General features: G+C 41.6%; 1 protein-coding gene across 1 annotated transcript; it reads left to right on the top strand.

Moving 5' to 3' along the window:
* The first annotated feature begins 595 nt into the window (after nucleotides 1-595).
* Nucleotides 596-18,794, top strand: kera (keratocan). The gene is made up of 3 exons (XM_048593429.1): nucleotides 596-854; nucleotides 12,783-13,663; nucleotides 18,359-18,794. The coding sequence occupies exons 2-3, from the start codon at nucleotides 12,796-12,798 to the stop codon at nucleotides 18,529-18,531; spliced, it is 1,041 nt and encodes a 346-aa protein (XP_048449386.1). The 5' UTR covers nucleotides 596-854; nucleotides 12,783-12,795; the 3' UTR covers nucleotides 18,532-18,794.
* The last annotated feature ends 77 nt before the right edge of the window (nucleotides 18,795-18,871 follow it).

The raw sequence follows: 18,871 nt of genomic DNA, 5'->3' as shown, positions 1-18,871 counted from the left end.
GTCTGGGAAAAGGCGATCTTCCACATGTGGCTGAAACACATGTGTGATCTGAATTGATTTCAATGATTCACAATGCTTATATTCAATGCATATCCTACTAAGTCTGGTTTCAGACGCTGACAGGATGAATTGGCTACCCTAAATGTTATACTTAAATATCCTTGCATCTGGTTTATATCCTGACTCCAAGAACGAACGTTCAGAAAACAGCTGGGATTCCTTACCCTGTTGTTCAACAACGTGACTGCAATATGAAATGTCATTACCAAATAAAATTAGCTGACCTGAAGCTTTTTCCACCACCATTCCATGTGGTTCCATTTTAATTTGCATCCTTTTCAAGTGGTGACATTTTGAATAATTCCGTCATGTTCAGTAATATCATTTAATCTGTGGCTCATATTAGACCATTATTTGCATCTTGGGCAGCTGTTACAGATTCTTGTATCTCCCCCCAACCACTCCACCCCCAAAAACCCCTCCTCTAAGCTTGAATTGTGGAGGTGTCCGCTATTTTAGGGTTAAAATAAAAGAACTTCCATCAGTGTCTATATATTAGGCTGCCTTATTAAAACACAGCGTGCAAGCACAGCCAATCTGTAATAAGCAAGCAATGGTGTAAGAGAGATTGCTGAAAAGTGGGAAGTGTGTCTACAAAGTAAACTCTGCTGTGCATGTAAAAGTAAAAGGTTAAAGATAGAGCCTGGAGAGCTTTTAGTTGCTGCTTAGTTTCAGGAACTCAAGATTGGATGAAAGTTATTTGAAATAATCCAGCATTCCCTTTAGCAGGAGTAAGTTCTCACAAAGGGAAAAGCCTTTCAAAGGAGTGAAGTGCTGAACTTCTGAGATCCAAGGTAAACTGTTCTTACACTTTTTTTAAAGTATAAATCAGATTTTTCAGATGTTTATGGGTATATTCTCAATGTGAAGCACACACACTGTAGTGCCATACACTATTTTGCATCTGAAAAGTTAGGCAAGAGTTACTGATTTGATACAGATTTGTATATCTTTGTGAAAGAAACATCTCAAAGGACTGTTTAAGTGAATACTGAAATTTAGTAGTCAGAAGTATGTAAAATTAGGTTTGGATGATTTCAATAAAAACCAATAATTGTAGATTTTTCAAATTACTTTCAATTTTACAATTATGTACTTCATCATTGCATTTATTTTCATGTTTCTTTAACTCTGGAACATCTGGGGCAAATAATCATCTGATTTACACAGGTGAGAGCAAATTTAATAAGCAAGGTGATGGCCTTTAGTCCTAAAATTAAACTCATGCCATCTCTTAAATCCAAAACCATCACTGTGATAGCAATCTGAAAATTCTTCTGCGCTGAATCCTACACTTGCTTTCTAGACACTCTTGGCTCGAATTTTATGATGTACGCCGGTCCTGATGGAGAAGGTATCAATTTGAGAAAAATACCTGGTCATATGAAATTATTTACGTTTGCTTGTTTTTTTTTTATAAATGCATTCCAAATGCTGAGACAAGTTCTCAAGGGAGGAAAGATTTGGTTTTAACAGACAGATCAGCCCAGGTAACTGGAATGCTAAGCTAGTGTTTGCAGTTATGCAATTAGAGGCAGCACATGTGGGCTTAGATGCGGTGACTCAGTTCTGACAGCATATGGTTCGACATTGTCATACTTACCCTCGCTAATTCAGTGTGAATCTCACACTGCTGGACAGCAAGTGTGTTGTCATCACTTTGCATGCTTTCTGTAGTTTCCCAGTGTGTTATCCTTCTACAGCATTCAGCTTACATTCTCTGACCTACATCCCAACATTCGCCACTGTCTTTTGCATGTTTATCCCAATGCACATTCATACCATCACATTTAAAAGAAAGGGAGCACGCATTTAATGTTCTTGGTTTTAGCCAAGTGACCTCAAAAGAACACAGTGGTGTGAGTTAATGGGCTTCTTGATGCATCATTTAGAGTTGAGAATTTCATTTTTGAGGGAGGGGATGGTAGGAAGCAATTTACTACTCCTGTCATTTACTCTCAATCACGTTTATTTATTTTTTAATTACAAGCAATGGTTACAGTGTATGTCATGGTGACTTTATGAAGCCTTTCTCTGTATTGCACTGATTATTGATTCATTCATTTAAACATTTTATGCTTTAATTAATGCAATAGCTATCCAGGCAAAGTAGGGACTGAAACAACATGGGGAGCACAGCTTTCAATTACAGGTTATTTTCATTCAATTTGTGTCTCTTTACTTATCAACTGTTTGTTCCAGTATTACTAATTGTTGAAGGATTATCCACTTGGTCCAACTGCCCACGTTTTTGACCGGTACAATGACCCTCAGCTACTCAGTTTCCCTTTGATGTTCAGGTTTGTAATGGGGAAAATGTACTCATAAGAAAATTCAATCCAGATGATTTTATTTTTCAATAAACATAAACATGTGTATATGCCTTTATTGCCTTAAGACATGAATAGGTCTGCTGGCTGGTCTAATATATACCCTTCAAATTTGGAATTCATTCTCATTCAAGTCCTGTTCACCAATTATCCCTGTGCTCACTGACCAATAGTGCCTCAATTTTAAAATTCTCATCCTTCTTTTCAAATCCATCCAAGTCCTCACCCATGCTATCCCTGTAACCTCTTCCAGATCCTACAACCCTCTGAAATATCTGTGCTCTTCCAATATGGGTTTGATTTTCCTTCATTTTAATTGTTCCACCATTGGTGGCAACAATAAACACTATCACTCCATTACAGTCAACATTATGATCTGGTCTCTATTTTATTTGTTTAACCTATTTTTCTAATCATCCTGTTCAGAGATGCTATTACACACCTCTGGATCAGGTGTGACTTGAACCCAGGCCTCCTAGTCCAACAGTATGGACGCTACCACAGCACCACATGAGGGCCCCTGGCCTGTGCTATATCACTCAACAAGCTGATTGATGTCTACTGCCTGTACCCTCTATTCATGAGTTCCCTCCCAAAATCTTTCTGCGTCTCTGTCTTGCCTCCTTTAAGTCACTCCTTAACATCTAAATCTTTGACCAAGCTTTGCAGTCCCTACTCTAATATCATCTTACTTGACTCAGACTTCTGTTTGATAATCACCCCTGTGAACAATCTTGGGACATTTTAGTACATTAAAGTACTGTTCAAATTCATCTTATTGCACCAACATGATGTATCTTGGTACCAGTGAAAAAATATACTCAGATTTCTGTTTCTTTTCTTCACAAAAGAAATTGTTCAACATTGATGTGTTTCTTTCTGTGTATTAGCAAAGATGGCCAAAGCCACAGTAACTTGTTTTGATGTTGTAGAATCGTAGCCATAGAGTCATACAGCATGGAAACAGAACCTTTGGTCCAACCAGTCCATGCCGACAATAATCCCAAACTAAACTAGTTCCACCTGACTGTGCTCGGCCCATATCCCTTCAAACATTTCTTATTCGTGTACTTATCCAAATGCCTTTTAAATGTTGTAATTGTATCTGCATGCACCACTTCTTTAGGAAGTTCATTCCACACACAAACCACCCTCTGTGTAAAAGAATTTGCTCCTCATGTCTTTTCTGAGGTTGGAGAGCAGACAATTTGATCTCTGTTATGGACAATGACATATTTGTTCACTGGTGGAGGCAGTTGGTATGGATTGAACAACGCGGATAATGAGTGGATAGATTGCCTGTATCTTCACATGATTTCTTTTTGAAGATCAAAGACTACTGAGACAGAAATTTCCATTGGGACATTAGGTGATGCAGGAGAACCTTTGAATCAATCAAACTGTAATCTGTATGGTAGGTCTTAAATGGTCTCAGTATGACAAATTTCTTTCGGTCATTCCATGGCTGCTCAGGCCCTCATGTTTTGGTGAAAGAAGAGAATCCCTACAGTGTGAAAGCAGGCCATTCGTCCCATTGAGTCCACGCCAACTGTGCAAAGAGCATCCCACCTGGCCCCACCCCATCCCTGTAACTCTGCACTTCACCGGATACCATGGGTAATTTAGCATGGCCAATCCACTTAACCTGCAATTCTTTGGACTGTGAGAGGAAACCACAGCACCCAGAGGAAACCCATGCAGACACGGGGAGAATCCGCGAACTCCACACAGACAGTCACCCGAGGATGGAATCAAACCTTGGTCCTGGTGCTGTGAGGCAGCATTGCTAACCACTGAGCCACCCCAGAAAGCTTGGGGATAATCTACTCCCCCATCCCAGCAACTAGTATTAAAATATCACACTCACCCTAGTTAAAAGGGGCTCATCAACACCTGGAATCCTCACAGTGCGGAAGCGGGCCATTTTGCCCATCAAGTCTGCACTGACCCTTCAAAGAGCATCCCACCCCAGATCCAACCCCCTACCCTATTCCAGTAACCCTGCATTTCCTATGGCTGATTCGCCAAACCTGCACATCTTTGGACTGTGAGAGGAAACCAGAGCACCTGGACAAAACTCATGCAGACACAGGGAATATGTGCAAACTCCATACAAGGGTGGATTCGAATCCAGGTCCCTGGCACTGTGAGGCAGCAGTGCTAACCACTGAGCCGCCCTGCCACACCTTTCTTGGTCCAAGTTGGTCGATTGCAATTTTTGATGACAGGCTGCATGGATGCCTGACCCAAATTAAATGGATTCCTCTTTTAAAACTGCAGGTTGAGTCTTGAAAATGTCATTGGGATCCTGCCTGCTTTTTTAATTCGAGGTTTGACTAGTGCTTCTTACTGTTGGGCCGAGTCTGATGTCAGATTGCATTTATCTACGATCATATAAGCAAACACGAACCTTTCCGAGAGTACATTGATGATGCCTGTGTACAGCTTGCCATGTAATACTCTTGATACTCTAACCCTAATGGCTGCTACTGTGCTTTGTAATCCATTGGAAATCAGTAGCTAATTGTGTTTGAGCTCAGACTACACTGACATTTCTGATGGAGTTGTAACATGTATAGCTGTACCTTCTGGATCCTTTTTCTTAGTAAGAAACTCATTTCAGGGTTTATGTAGCAAGAGTTAACAATACCAGAAAGCACATCAAAGCCAGCCAGAGACAGCTGCAAGATCAGGTTCCTTTCCCAACAAAGGAGGGTCCTCCAGGTCCTACCAGGACAACATGGAGTTTCCCTGCCCCAGGTTGTCCCCGCTTCCCCTTCTTTTCTCTTGATTTATCCTGTCTATTCCCATTGCTCGCAGTACCTGAGCCACTCTCTCCCATACAGTTATGAACAATGAAAGAAAGAAAACACCTGAATTTCGATTATGCCTTACACTACCTCAGGTTTACAGCCAATAATGTATGTGGGAAACATAATAACTGTTGCGACATTGGAAATGTAGTAACCAAATTTGCGCACAGCAAGATCCCATTGGAATCATTGATATAATCACCAGATAATCTGCGTTTAATTCTGTCAATTAAGGGTTAATTATCAACCAGGGTACTGGGCGAAACAATTTCTGCTTTTCTTTGAAACAGTGACAGGATCCTTTATGTTGCCCAGAGAGGGCAGGTGTGGCCCTGGTTGAAAATAATGAAAGATGGAACTTCTGACAATGCAGCATTCCCTCAGTATTCCAACAGGAAACTGAGATGATGTGCTCAGATCCCCGCAGTGAGTCTTAAACCAACAACCTTCTGGCACCTGGACTCATTAAGTTGTCGTTAAGAAGTAATTTCTTTCGGTGTGCTAAGATCTATTGGCTGAAATTCTCACCAGATGCATTACTTTTCCCAGAAGCAGGATAATGGGGGAAGATTTATACCACTCAGTTGATCACCGTTTTAGTCACTCATCTGAATGTTTCAATGCAGTGTACAGAAAACCAGCTGTTGCAGATGTTCCGTTGATGGCTTGCTCTTAGGAAAGGGGTCGCAATGTGCCTCCATGTGTAGAAAAGCTTTAGTTTTGAGACATTTTTCTCTCAGAATACTTTCCATTTGATTTGGTAATAATAACTGCTCCTACGGTGCATGTAATTTGCTAGTCTCCTTTAGTTTCCGTCTTTTTCTTGTGACTGAGTCTCTGCTTTTTCTCATTAACGCCTCCGGTATCATTCCCAGCTCCTTGTGCTATTTCCTCATGTTCCTTATGCGAGGCTTCTAAAGATCAAGGCTCATTGAATCAATGCCAAGTGAATGAACTGGTTTGGAAACTGCCTAATCAAAAGAGAACAATAGTAACAAATGATAGCAGCTCTCCCTGGGATGTAGTGCTTGCTGATCCCTCGTGGTACTCCCTTCTGGCTTTCCTACTCTTCCCACCATCACTGATAATATGGAAAGAAAGAAAAATAAAGAAGTTGTGTCCTTCCAGCATTTTTCACCATCTCAGGGCAATGTTTAACTCAGCGACTCAATTGGTTAGTGGATTGTACTTTGATGAGATTCCAAAATCCTTTATAGCTGACTTACAACAAAGGCCATTCAACACACTGAGGCAATTCTATCATTTAGGGGAGGTAGTGGTGTAGTAGCATCAACATTAAACTTGCTAAGCAGGGGCTCAGGCTAAGTCTCTGTGGACATGTATTTCAAACTCACAAAGACAGTTGATGGAATTTAAACCCATTCAATAAAATCTGGAATTGGGAACTAGTAATGGTGACGATGAAACAATCATCGATGGTCATAAAAACCCATCTGGTTTTATAATATCATTTCGAGAACAAAATCTCCCATTCTTACCTAGTGTGGCCTGCATGTGACTCCAGATGCACAGCAGCATGGTTGACGTCTAACTATTCCTAAATCCTATCACTATCTTACAAAATACCAAAAGAAAAATGCAATCATTCCTTAAACTTTTATGAAGACATTAATGTAACCAATCTTTATAATCTAAATCTTGAAGTCCTGCTAGCAACTTGATGAATGCATTAGTCACTCTTAGCCAATGTATATTTTCCACGGGGCAGTGTCCAGAAATGTGCACAGTACCCAAAATGTGATCTCTATAAGTACCTTAGTTCCTTTCATGTACTCAGGATATTCCCAAGTAGTTCATTGTAGATGAAGTGAACTATTATCAGAGGCAAATTTCACACAGTGAGGTTCCATAAAGGGCAAAGTGACAGATTATTAGTTAATAGGTACATGATTGGTCTATGTCAGTGTGAGAAAACAGTGGCATGGTGGCTCAGTGGTTAGCACTGCTGACTCACAGCACCAGGGACCTGGGCTCAATTCCAGCCTCGGGCTACTGTCTGTGTGGAATTTACACATTCTCCCCGTGTCTGCGTGGGTTTCCTCCGGGTGCTCCGGTTTCCTCCCACAGTCCAAAGATGTGCAGGATAGGTGGATTGACCATGTTATAGTGCCCAGGGGTGTTTAGGCTAGGTGGGTTAGACAAGGGAAATGTAGGGGTAGGGGTAGGTGAATGGGTCTGGGTGGGATGCTTCTTCAGAGGGGCGGTGTGGGCTTGTTGGGCTGAATGGCCTGTTTCCACACCGTAGGGATTCTATGATAAAACTGATTCACTGTGAACTGGGAGGCACATTTGACACATTGTTTGAGAGATGGAAAACTAAATCAAGTATGGCATACAAAAGCTGCTAATTCCATAGGAGAGCCATGTTGTAACTGAAATGCTATTGTTTTTCTGTCCACAGATGGAGGAAGACCTCCAAAGTTTCTCGAGCACTTTCTGTTTTTATTGCTGATTCACTGATTTGGCTTAGATCAATTTCGAGCCCAATCTGCTTCTTTGTAATAGAGTTCAGGATACTTTTCCAGCAACAGAGAAAGAATGGTGGAATTAATTCCATCGACTAGGTGACTGGGAAAATTCTTCCTGCTCTTCATATAATACCATGAATCCTGTTTAAATCCAGTTAAGCAGTTATACAAGGTTTCTTCAGTCTTGTATTGAAGTTTCAGCCTAAATTACATGCGCATCCCTCCTGGAGTGGCTTGAATTCACGGTTTTCTGACTCAAATGTCAGGGTGCATCACCAAGTCAATGTTGACAATTTTGCTTTGGTGGTGTAGTGGTAATATCACTGGACTGGTAATTTGGAGATATAGGTAAATGGTTTGGGGTCAAAATCATGCCACAACAACACAATGGAATTTAGATTCAATTGAACAAATATGGAATCGCAAGTTATTCACTGTACTGGTATTTATGAAGCTATCATGGATTGTCATAGAAACCCATTTGGTTTACTAACGTCCTTTAGAGAAGGGAATCTATGCGTTTACCAGGCCTGACCTCCATGTGATTTCAGTCTCAGAGCAATGTGGGTGTGGCTCCTCAATGACCTCTGAAATTGCCCTATTAAATCCACTCATTTCAAAGGGCAACTAGGGAAAACCAACAAATTCTGGACTTTCCAGCATCACCCATATCCCATGAAGAAGAAATTTTGTATTGAGTCGTGCAGAAATGTATTGTTCATGAGAAATGAAATAAAGATTTTCGTGTTTGTTTTTTCGTTGTCCGTAAGTATTTATTGGTCATTTTCTGATTGCCTTCTGAAGATGGTGGACCTTCTTCTTGAAGCAATTCAGCTTGAACTGAGTTTGCTTGACCATTTCAGAGACCAGCCATGTGAGATGGACCTTGAATCATGGGTAAGGCAAATAGGTAGGAGCTGACAGTTCTCTCACGCAAAGAACATTTTTGAATCTGTTGAGTTTCTTTAACTCCGGTAACTTTTATTGTCACTTGTTCTGTTGGCAGCCCCTAATTATCAGACTAATTGGGAAGTTTATGAATTCAGAATGTGTGGATTGTTGGTCTAGGACAATAACCACTTTGCTGGTGAATCCTGCTCAAATTAATGGCAAATCCATTTAAATGTACATAATAGCTGTTGGGAAAAACAAAGTGAATGATTGGAGAAATATATGTTGATAACATGGTATATAAGAGATTTGAGTGTGATTATTGGTCATTATTGCCAGCATCCAATGTATGTGTGACTGCTAAAAACAAGTCTAATTAAACACTCAATATATTTTAAATGTATTCAATGGTGTCAAAATAAGCATTTTACTCCTATGTGTCAGAAGATTTTGGTACAAGGCCCAGGCAAGAGACTTATTGATTTTTTTAAAATTTGGTTTATTATTGTCACATGTACAAGTACAGTGAAAAGTTTTGTTTTGTGTGCAGTACAGACAGACCGTAATATACAAAGTGCATTTGGGTAATAGAGCAGAGCGAAGAATGTAACATTACGGCTGCAGAGAAGGTGCAGAATGAGTGAGATCAACATTCAATTTAAAACTTGAGAGGTCCATTCAGGAGGCTAATAACAGTGGGGCAGAAGCTGTTCCTGAATCTGTTGATACGTGTGTGTAAGCTTTTGTATCTGCTGCCCGACAGAAGGGGTTGGAAGAGATTATAACCAGGGTAGGAGGGGCCTTTGATTATGGTGGCTGCCTTTCTGAAGCAGCGAGAAGTATAAGTGCAGTCAATGGATGGAAGGAAGCATCAAATCTAGGCTGAGATTTCAAGTGAGGTACTGAGGGTGAACTGCACCAATGGAGATGTGTTATTTTTGCACACAAACTTAAACATCTGCTCTCTCAGTTAGACGTGAAAAATCCCATTGCAGAATTCAAAGAAGAACTGAAGAACAATTCTCCCAAATGCCCTGCTCAATATTTATCCCTCAGCCAAGATCACTAAATCACTTCAGAGATAGTAGAAACTGCAGATGCTGGAGAATCTGAGATAACAAGGTGTAGAGCTGGATGATCAGATGTTCTCGTTTTTCAAGGACCGCAACGTCCCCCTGTCAGTGGTTGAGAACGCCCTCGACTGTGTCTCCCACATTTCCCGCAACTCATCCCTCACACCCCCTCCCCGCAATAACAACCAAAACAGAATCCCCCTCGTCCTCACGTACCACCCCACCAACCTCCGGATCCAACGCATCATCCTCCGACACTTCCACCATCTGCAATCCGACCCCACCACCAAAGACATTTTTCCCTCCCCACCCTTATCGGCTTTCCGGAAGGAACACTCTCTCCATGACTCCCTTGTCCGCTCCACACTCCCCTCCAGCCCCACCACACCCGGCACTTTTCCCTGCAACCACAGGAAGTGCTACACCTGCCCCAACACTTCCCCCCTCACCTCCATCCCAGGCCCCAAGAAAACTTTCCACATCAAGCAGATGTTCACCTGCACATCTGCCAATGTGGTATACTGCATCCACTGTTCCCATTGTGGTCTCCTCTACATCAGGGAAACCAAGCGGAGGCTTGGAGACCGCTTTGCAGAACACCTACACTCAGTTCGCAACAAACAACTGCACCTCCCAGTCGCGAACCATTTCAACTCCCCCTCCCATTCCTTAGACGACATGTCCATCCTGGGCCTTCTGCAGTGCCACAACGATGCCACCAGAAGGTTGCAGGAACAGCAACACATATTCCGCTCGGGAACCCTGCAGCCCAATGGTATCAATGTGGACTTCACAAGCTTCAAAATCTCCCGTCCCCCTACTGCATCCCAAAACCAGCCCAGCTCATCCCTAACCTGTCCTTCCTCCCACCTATCCCCTCCTCCCACCTCAAGCCCCACCCACATATCCTACCTACTAACCTCATCCCGCCCCTTTGACCTGTCCGTCCTCCCTGGACTGACCTATCTCCTCCCTATCTCCCCACCTACACTCACCTTTACTGGCTCCATCCCCACCTCTTTGACCAGTCTGTCTCCTCTCTACCTATCTTCTCCTCTATCCATCTTCTATCTGCCTCCCCCTCTCTCCCTATTTATTTCAGAACCCCCTTCCCCTCCCCCATTTCTGAAGAAGGGTCTAGGCCTGAAATGTCAGCCTTCCTGCTCCTCTGATGCTGCTTGGCCTGCTGTGTTCATCCAGCTCTACACCTTGTTATCTCACTAAATCATTGTCTGGTCATTATGTCTCTGGTGTGGGTTGCTATTTGCAAGGAACAGGGTCCTGTTTATTAATATGTGTAGCTTCCAGCATAGACAAGTGCAACATACCGCGAGCGTGACTGACAATCCTAAATTGGTTGTCAGAAAGAACATGTATAGAATCGTAGAATCCCTACAGTGTGGAAATAAGCCATTATCACCAATAAGTCCACATCGATTCTTCAAAGAGCATCTCACCCAGACTCACCCCCTACCCTATCCCTGTAAGCCTGCATTTACCATGGCTAAACCATCTAGCCTACACATCCCTGGACACTATGGGAAATTTAGAAGGCTAATCCACCTAACCTGAACATCTTTGGACTGTGGGAGTAAACTGGAACACCAAGAGCAAACCCATGCAAACACTGGGAGAATGTGTATGCATTGCACCTGTTTCAACTCAACAAAATAGACAACAGCTTAGGTTCACTCTCAGAGAAATGTCTCGATCAATCAGAGTAAACCTGCCTCATTTAAAATCTAATTAAAGCCTGACAATTAACTGTCAATCATCATTAACTAGTGCATCTCCATTGCAATGCCACTAATGATCAGAAACCACGTGCCAACCAATCAGCACGCTCCTGCCAAACATCATAAATGTTGGTTTTACCCTTAAGTTGTATTCTTGTGAACTGTTCTGATGAGTACAAGATGAAAACCCAGAACAAAATGAGTCTCTTTTCCAGCAGGATGCAAAAAGTTGAAACAGGGGAAGCCCTGTATTTAGTTATCTCACGTGCAAAACAGACTCATAGAATGTAACTTCACTGTAGAAAATACAGTTAAGTGTTGCAAGAACTAACAGTCATGTTTAATATAAAGGTAAACTTAGATTCTAAAAGCAGAATTAAAGAGCACACAGATATAGCTTTAAGTGAAACTATCACTAATTCTTCACTGTCACTGTCACTGGGTCAAAATCCTGGAACTCACTTAAACAGCACAAAGGTATACCCAGCCCACATGGAGTGCTGTTGTTTTAGAAGGCAACTTCTCACCATCTTCTCAAGGCCAAAAAGGATAATTGCTGGCCTAATCAGTGACATCCAAATCTCACGAGTGGATCAGAGAAAAACTAGACATGGGAGGTGGGCAGGGGGAATGATTTTCTGTATTAGCTTTGCCAGTCGGAAGGCTTGCCTTTTAGATAATAGAGAAATGTAGAGCTGTGCAGACGTATATATATAAAACCAGTGGACCCTCGCTGGCAGGACAAATTTGAAAAATGGACTCATGTGAGCGCAGATCTCCTTCATAAACATGTGGAATATAATTCCAATGCAAAGGACCCAGTATCTCGGAGCAAAGAAAATGTTTGGTGAATTCATTTGGACAGAAGTAATAAACAGATTTGACCTCAGTTAGTCAGCCAGTGGATGTAGTGAGTGTTGACTCTGAATCTTCCTTGAAATGGGAACTGGACCAATTATTGGGTGGGGCAGAAATCACATAGTGTGAAAGACAAGTTTTTTGTAGCAGTCACAGTTGGTTCATGTGTTCTTCTGGAATTGTTTCAGTCACCTGAAGTGGGCAGAGTGAAACTTTCTAGAATATTTGTTCACTGTGGATTCAATTTATAGTTTTGTTGCAAGTTCCACAATATCCCAGAAGATTACACGGTTCCCCAAGTTCTGAGGGAACAATGGTGGAAACATGTGGTTTGTGGGTGTGGGGATGGGCTAACAAGTGATGGAAGTTTTGATCATGATGCATCAGTCATCTTGAGATGTGGGCGGACTTGATGGGTCCACTGTCCAAATTGGTAACACATCTCACATGAGATGTTCATCTGATTTGATGCCGAACGAAAAGTGTCATGGAGCAACTGATATTTTTTTTCCACTGTGTTGTTCCTTTCCAGGGCAATTGCAAACATGAAAGGTGTGATCCAACCTGTTCTAGTGGCTTTATTCTTCAGCGGAAGCATTTGGAGCCAGGACCTATCAAACTACTTAGAGCGTCTAGAATACTATTATGAATGCCCTAAAGAGTGCCGATGCCCCACTACTTATTCTAATGCCCTGTACTGTGACAGCCAAAACCTCAAAGAGATGCCCAAAGTACCATCAAGGGTCTTGTATGGGTATATTCAGAACAATCTCATTGAAGCACTCCCAGATAAGTCCTTCAAGAACAAAACTCAATTGAGATGGATAAACCTAAATAAGAATAAGATTACAAGTGGTAACATTGATAAAGGTCTGTTTCAGAAAATGGAAAACCTTCTCTACCTGTACATGGATGATAATAATCTTGAAGAAGTGCCTGCACCCTTGCCAAGCAGCTTAGAATATCTGCGCCTAGCCAGGAATAAGATTTCTCGCATACCAGAGGGAGCTTTCACCAATCTGGACAAACTGACATTGCTTGATCTGCAGGGGAACAACCTGAAAGATTTTGCCATTGATGCAAACACTTTTCAAGGACTGAAGGCTCTACTGCAACTCAATTTGGCCAAGAATGACCTCAAGGAAATGCCCCCACAAATCCCCACTTCGACTCTGCAACTCTTCTTGGACAATAACTCCATTAAAGCAATACCACGGGACTACTTCAGTGGACTTCCAAAGCTGTCTTTTGTCAGACTAAATCATAACAACATTTCCGACACTGGAATTCCTGAGACTGTTTTTAACATGTCATCCATAATAGACTTGCAGTTATCACACAATCAGCTCACCGCAGTTCCACCCATCCATCTCGGTCTTGAACACTTGTACCTCGACCACAACCAAATCAAAAGTAAGTGACAGGTTACTATGAAAGCGTATTGTTTTGAGAATATGCTTTTCAAAATAAATGACAGGAATTGTCAAAACTATGAGGCGGCTTGGATAGAACAGAAGGGACGAAATTGTTCCTGCTTGTAAAAGGATCAAGAATGAGAGGGAACAGATTTTAAAGTGATTTGGAAAAGAAACAAATGTGATGTGAGAAAAAAATTATAGACAGTTAAACTAAAAATTATTCTTAAAAATGAAATCTTAAAGGAACTTCAAAGGGCAAGGCTGTAGGTTGTATATAAGCTGGTGGGAGACTGACAAAGGAGCTACCATAACATTACTGACTGGAGAAAGGGTTTGAAATTGCCCACTGTTGACATAGGGTGGGTTAGTGTGTTCTCACCATCATACTGACTTGAAACATTGCCATAAAGGTCAATAAAGTTAATACAGTTAATAAGGTCAATAGTTTCATGGGTTTTATTAATGGAGTGTAGATTACAAAAACAAGGAGGCTACGTTGAATTTGTTAAGATGCTAGTTCAGACTCAGCTGGAGTACTGCTTCCAATTCTGACACTGTACTTTCAGGAGGATGTAAAGACATTGGAGGGAGTGCGGACAAGAATCACGGGAATGATTCTAGACAGTTACAAAGGTAGAATGGAAAACTGAGGCCATTTCCTTGGAGAAAAGTTAGGCTGAGAGGAGTGTTGATAGAAGCATTCAAAATTATTAAGGGTCTCGACATTGTGGTTAGGGATAAAACTGCTCTCAATCCTAAAAGATCAAGAACAAGAAGGGGCAGTTTTAAAGTAATTGGCAAATGAAGCAAACGTGTTTATGGATAAAAGATGTTTCAATGCAACAAGTGTTTAAGGTCTGGAATGCATTGACTGGGAGAGTGTAGAGGCACATTCAATTAAAGCTTTCAAAAGACTGTTATCTGAAAAGGAAGAATGTGCAGGGTTAAAGGAGAAAGGTACTGAATGAAAAGTTCATTCAGAGAATTGGTGCAGACATGATGGACTGAATACCTTGTAATATTTCTGTGAGTCCATATTAATGGAAAATTGGGACAACAGGAAATCAGAATTTTGGGACAGGAAGCAAAAACATTCCTGATATATTTTTAAACCACAAGATAGATATGACCTCTTTCTAACTATTTCCTTTGATATAGAACCCTGTTGCTATTAAGTCTCTGAAAATCCAACAAATATTTAAAATTAATCAAAGGCTCTTCCCTGTAGGGTAAGAAACATGTGTAAGGGACAATTTTATGAATTCAATCTTTGCCAACTGTTTGCATAAAGCGGAGAATTGCAGCATGGCGTCCATTGAAGTTGATGGGCAATATCCTGAAGTGTATCACTGCAGGCAAGATTGCTGACTGATCTCTTGCATATGGAAGAAAATGATCCTTCAAAGTAATAAATCTGTTGTAGTCTTTGTCACCAATTCAAGTTTCCTTTCATACTTTACATATTGCAAATGCACTTGGATAAACTCTTTACTGGTATATGTATATACATGGACACATGAGTTAAGAGCAGGAGTAGGCAATCAGCCCCTTGATCATGCTTCACCAATCAATAAGATCATGCCTGATCTGACTGTAGTTGCAACTGCACATTCCCGACTAAACATCACACCCCCTCACGCCCCCACAACACCCCCCCAACCCCCACAACCCCAACCTCATAAACTTTGACTCAGAGTTCATAGAGTCATGCGGTATGGAAACAGGCCCACAATGTCTCTGCTGATCAACAAACACCAAACCACACTAATCCATTTACCTGCACTTAGTCCATAGTCTACTATGCCCTGGTATTTTAAGTGCTCATCCAGAAGCTTCCTAAATGTTGTGAGAGTACCTGCCTCCACTACTCTCTCAAGCACCACGTTCACATTTCTACCACCTTCTGGGTGAAAAAACATTTCTCAGATCTCCTCTAAACCAATTGCTTCTAACCTTAATCTTGGCCGCTCTGGTCTTAGACACTGCTGCTATGGGAAAAAAAGATTCTCATGTTCTACACTGTCTATGCCTCTCATAATTTTGTATATCTCATTGTTGTGACTCCTTTATTGTTTGAGATGGTCTCAGAGACCAGCATCTTCATGAAATCCTTCTGCATGTTGAGAGCCTTTTTCTTGTCTCTAGTGCTTCTCTTGGTATTTCAGTGGGAGCTATGCCCTTTGAGTGGCATGCTGATTAAAGGATACATGCCTCAAAGAAACGGGCGCACAGCTCACTGCAACATTGTTTGTGAAACTACACATTATTATAATGTTCTGCCACAGATCCAGCATCGAGAATGCAGTGACTCAGCTGCAAAGTTATTTTGCGTATTGCACAGTTGTTTTTCGATGCATCAAGTGTCCTCTTTATGTGGTGTACTAACTCTATGGATTGGATTTTTAAAATAGTTTGGGATCTGGATCAGAGTGAAGGTGGGGGATGGGGGGGCGGTGTGGTGGCATGTGGTGGGCATACATTTGATGTCACAGCCTCCATGCTGGTTTGCCAACTTGATCCTAAAACCCTCCTGTGCCCTATTCTCCTCCAAACTATTTTTAATGACATTATGATAAGTTACTTTTTCTGTGATCTCTTTTGTCAATGTTTCAATGCCTTTATAAAAAATCTAACCTATTTTTCTAATAAACTTGTTCAGGGATGTTGTTACACATCTCTGAGCAGCTGAAACTTGAACCTGGACCTCCCTGTTGAGGGGCATCCAATTCATTTTAAACAAGGGCAGCAAAACAATGAATCTGCTGCCAGCCCCAAGCAATTAAGGCCATTTTGGTTCAATACCAGATCATTAAGCCCTCATTTCCACACTGACTGGAACATCCCATTTCACCGTGGGTTACGTCTGACATAACTTGGACTCAGGACTTTGACTTGGAAATACATTGCTGCTCCTTCAGTGTTGCTGGGTCAAAATCCTAGAACTTCTTTCCTTATGGCATTGTAGGTGTAAATACACCCTATGGACTACAGCAGTTCAAGAAGGCAGCTCACCACCACATTCTCAAGGGAATTTAGGGACAGATAATAAGTGCTGAACTAGTCAGGTCTGGTATTGAACAATAATGACCTTAATGGGATGGATGTTTCATGTTCATTGTCTTGCTGCCTTTATTTAAAGTGGCTTGGTGGAGAATGCGTGTAGGAAGAAAGTTCCAGAATTTGGGGCCAGCCTAATGCTTCCCTGTTTAGAATTGTTTATATTTCTCCAGAGAGAGAGAGAGGGAGAGAGAGACACAGAATCAACACTACACCCATTAGTCCATTAAAAATCTGAACATCAACTCATAAAGGTCTACATTGGAAATATTTATTATCTCGAGAATTTCATGTTTCTTCTTTATTCCTGTTCATCCATTAGGTGTGATCACAGTTCACAATGGCCCTTCTCCACTTCCCCTGGTCTCAGGTAGAAGCCCTACTTCTCAGATCCTGGTGGATCACACCATCCACCTCTTTCTTGACCTTTCCCTCTTCCTCTTCCTTAATCCACTCCAAACAAGTTTCTTGTAACATGATCTGCTGGCCTTCGTTGGATGTGCCTGTACTCCTCAGTCTCGTTTCCTAAGCTTTGTTGGACCTCAGTCACCCTGACTTTCTCCCAGAAGCTGTCATTTAATTTCATTCTGAGGTTTGGCTGATTCACCTCAACATCCTCATCTCTGCCACATTGAACTTTCGATTTTCCACTTTCTCCAAGCGCCAGGTCTCACACCCATACAACAGTGCTGGCTGCACACACATCTTAAAGACCCACTCGTTTCATAGAATCACAGAAACCCTACAATGTGAAAAAAGAGCATTTGGCCCATTGAGTCCACACCAACACTCCAAAGAGCAGCCCACCCAGACTCACACCCCCTACCCTATTTCCATTAGATTATTCCTGACTGCTTTCAAGTGAGGTGAAGCTAATAAATGCAGTGTCTTTGGGTTTTCATCTGCAGGGAATTTACCCTACTGTTGGAATATTCATGAGAGATAGTCCAAAGACCTGTATGATAAAGATCCCCATGTGTTGCACATGCTCACAGTCTGACAGTCTGTAACTTTACAACATCCCTGCAGGGAGATGGCAATATTCCTCCAAATACAAAACTTCACCAATCTGTCTCAACCACCTTCCGGTAAACCCTGAAGAAGGTTTGAAAGCAGATTCAGTGCACAGAATACATTTAAGGTATTCAATATGAAGCCGCCTACCATTTCTCAATGAATGACACTTAAAAACATCACTTCCTTCTCGTAATTAAGAAGCTAAGCTTTCAACACTTAGGCAATAGGAACAGAAAGTGAGCTACAATCATGTTGCTGGGGCTTTTTGTTCCTCTAGGACATGAAGCCCAAAGCCCAATATCGCATGCACCTTGGGTGTAACTCAAAAGAAAAACCAGTAAAACTGCCCAGTGCCACTCGTCTTGTGTTTCAAAATGGGGAAATAGTACGACCAGTATGTTGATTTCTCAGTATTATTGATTTTTTACTAGCTTTTCTCTCTGCATACCCATTCAGACATTGAGATATCATTTGTTTCCTCTCTTGACCCTTTGCCTTGTGTCTGCTTAAATATTTAGGCTCTCTAGATGACGGAAAATGAAAAGCTGGATTGAAAGTAAATGGAATGGTAACATCATATTTCCCCTGAAACTAATCTGTTACCTTTTACCCACAGACATTAATGGAGCTCAGGTCTGCCCCATACCCATCAACACAATTAACCAGGTGCCCTCAACGGACCTTCAGCCTCGTCTCCGTTACCTCCGACTCGATGGCAATGGAATCAAACCTCCCATTCCTCTAGAGCTGTTGATGTGTTTTAGACTTCTCACTGGGATTGTCATTTAAAGAAGACAAGCTTACTCTCCAACTCAGTTCAGAGAGAAAGAGAAAACAAAATGCAAGTCTTGCGGGTCTGGTACTTGCAGTTTGAGATGATTCCTAGTTGCTTACCTTCTAAACTAGAAAAAAAGGAACAAAAAAAAATCCAGTAATGGCAGAAAAGAACCGGCAGTAATTTGTCTTAAATAAATACCGATTGGAACTGTATTGAATTCTGGCCAGAAAAGAGCAATCATCCCCAGTATTATCATCATGGGGCGGATTTTCCAAGAACAAAAACAAAGTTGCTGGAAAAGCTCAGCAGGTCTGGCAGCATCTGTGGAGGAGAAAACAGGGTTAACATTTC

Source organism: Rhincodon typus, unplaced genomic scaffold (assembly GCF_021869965.1).
Source record: "Rhincodon typus isolate 14 unplaced genomic scaffold, sRhiTyp1.1 hic_rhity00002848, whole genome shotgun sequence".
Lineage (NCBI taxonomy): Eukaryota > Metazoa > Chordata > Chondrichthyes > Orectolobiformes > Rhincodontidae > Rhincodon > Rhincodon typus.
Note: the sequence above shows the minus strand (reverse complement) of the source record. Positions and strands in the feature narration are given on the sequence as shown.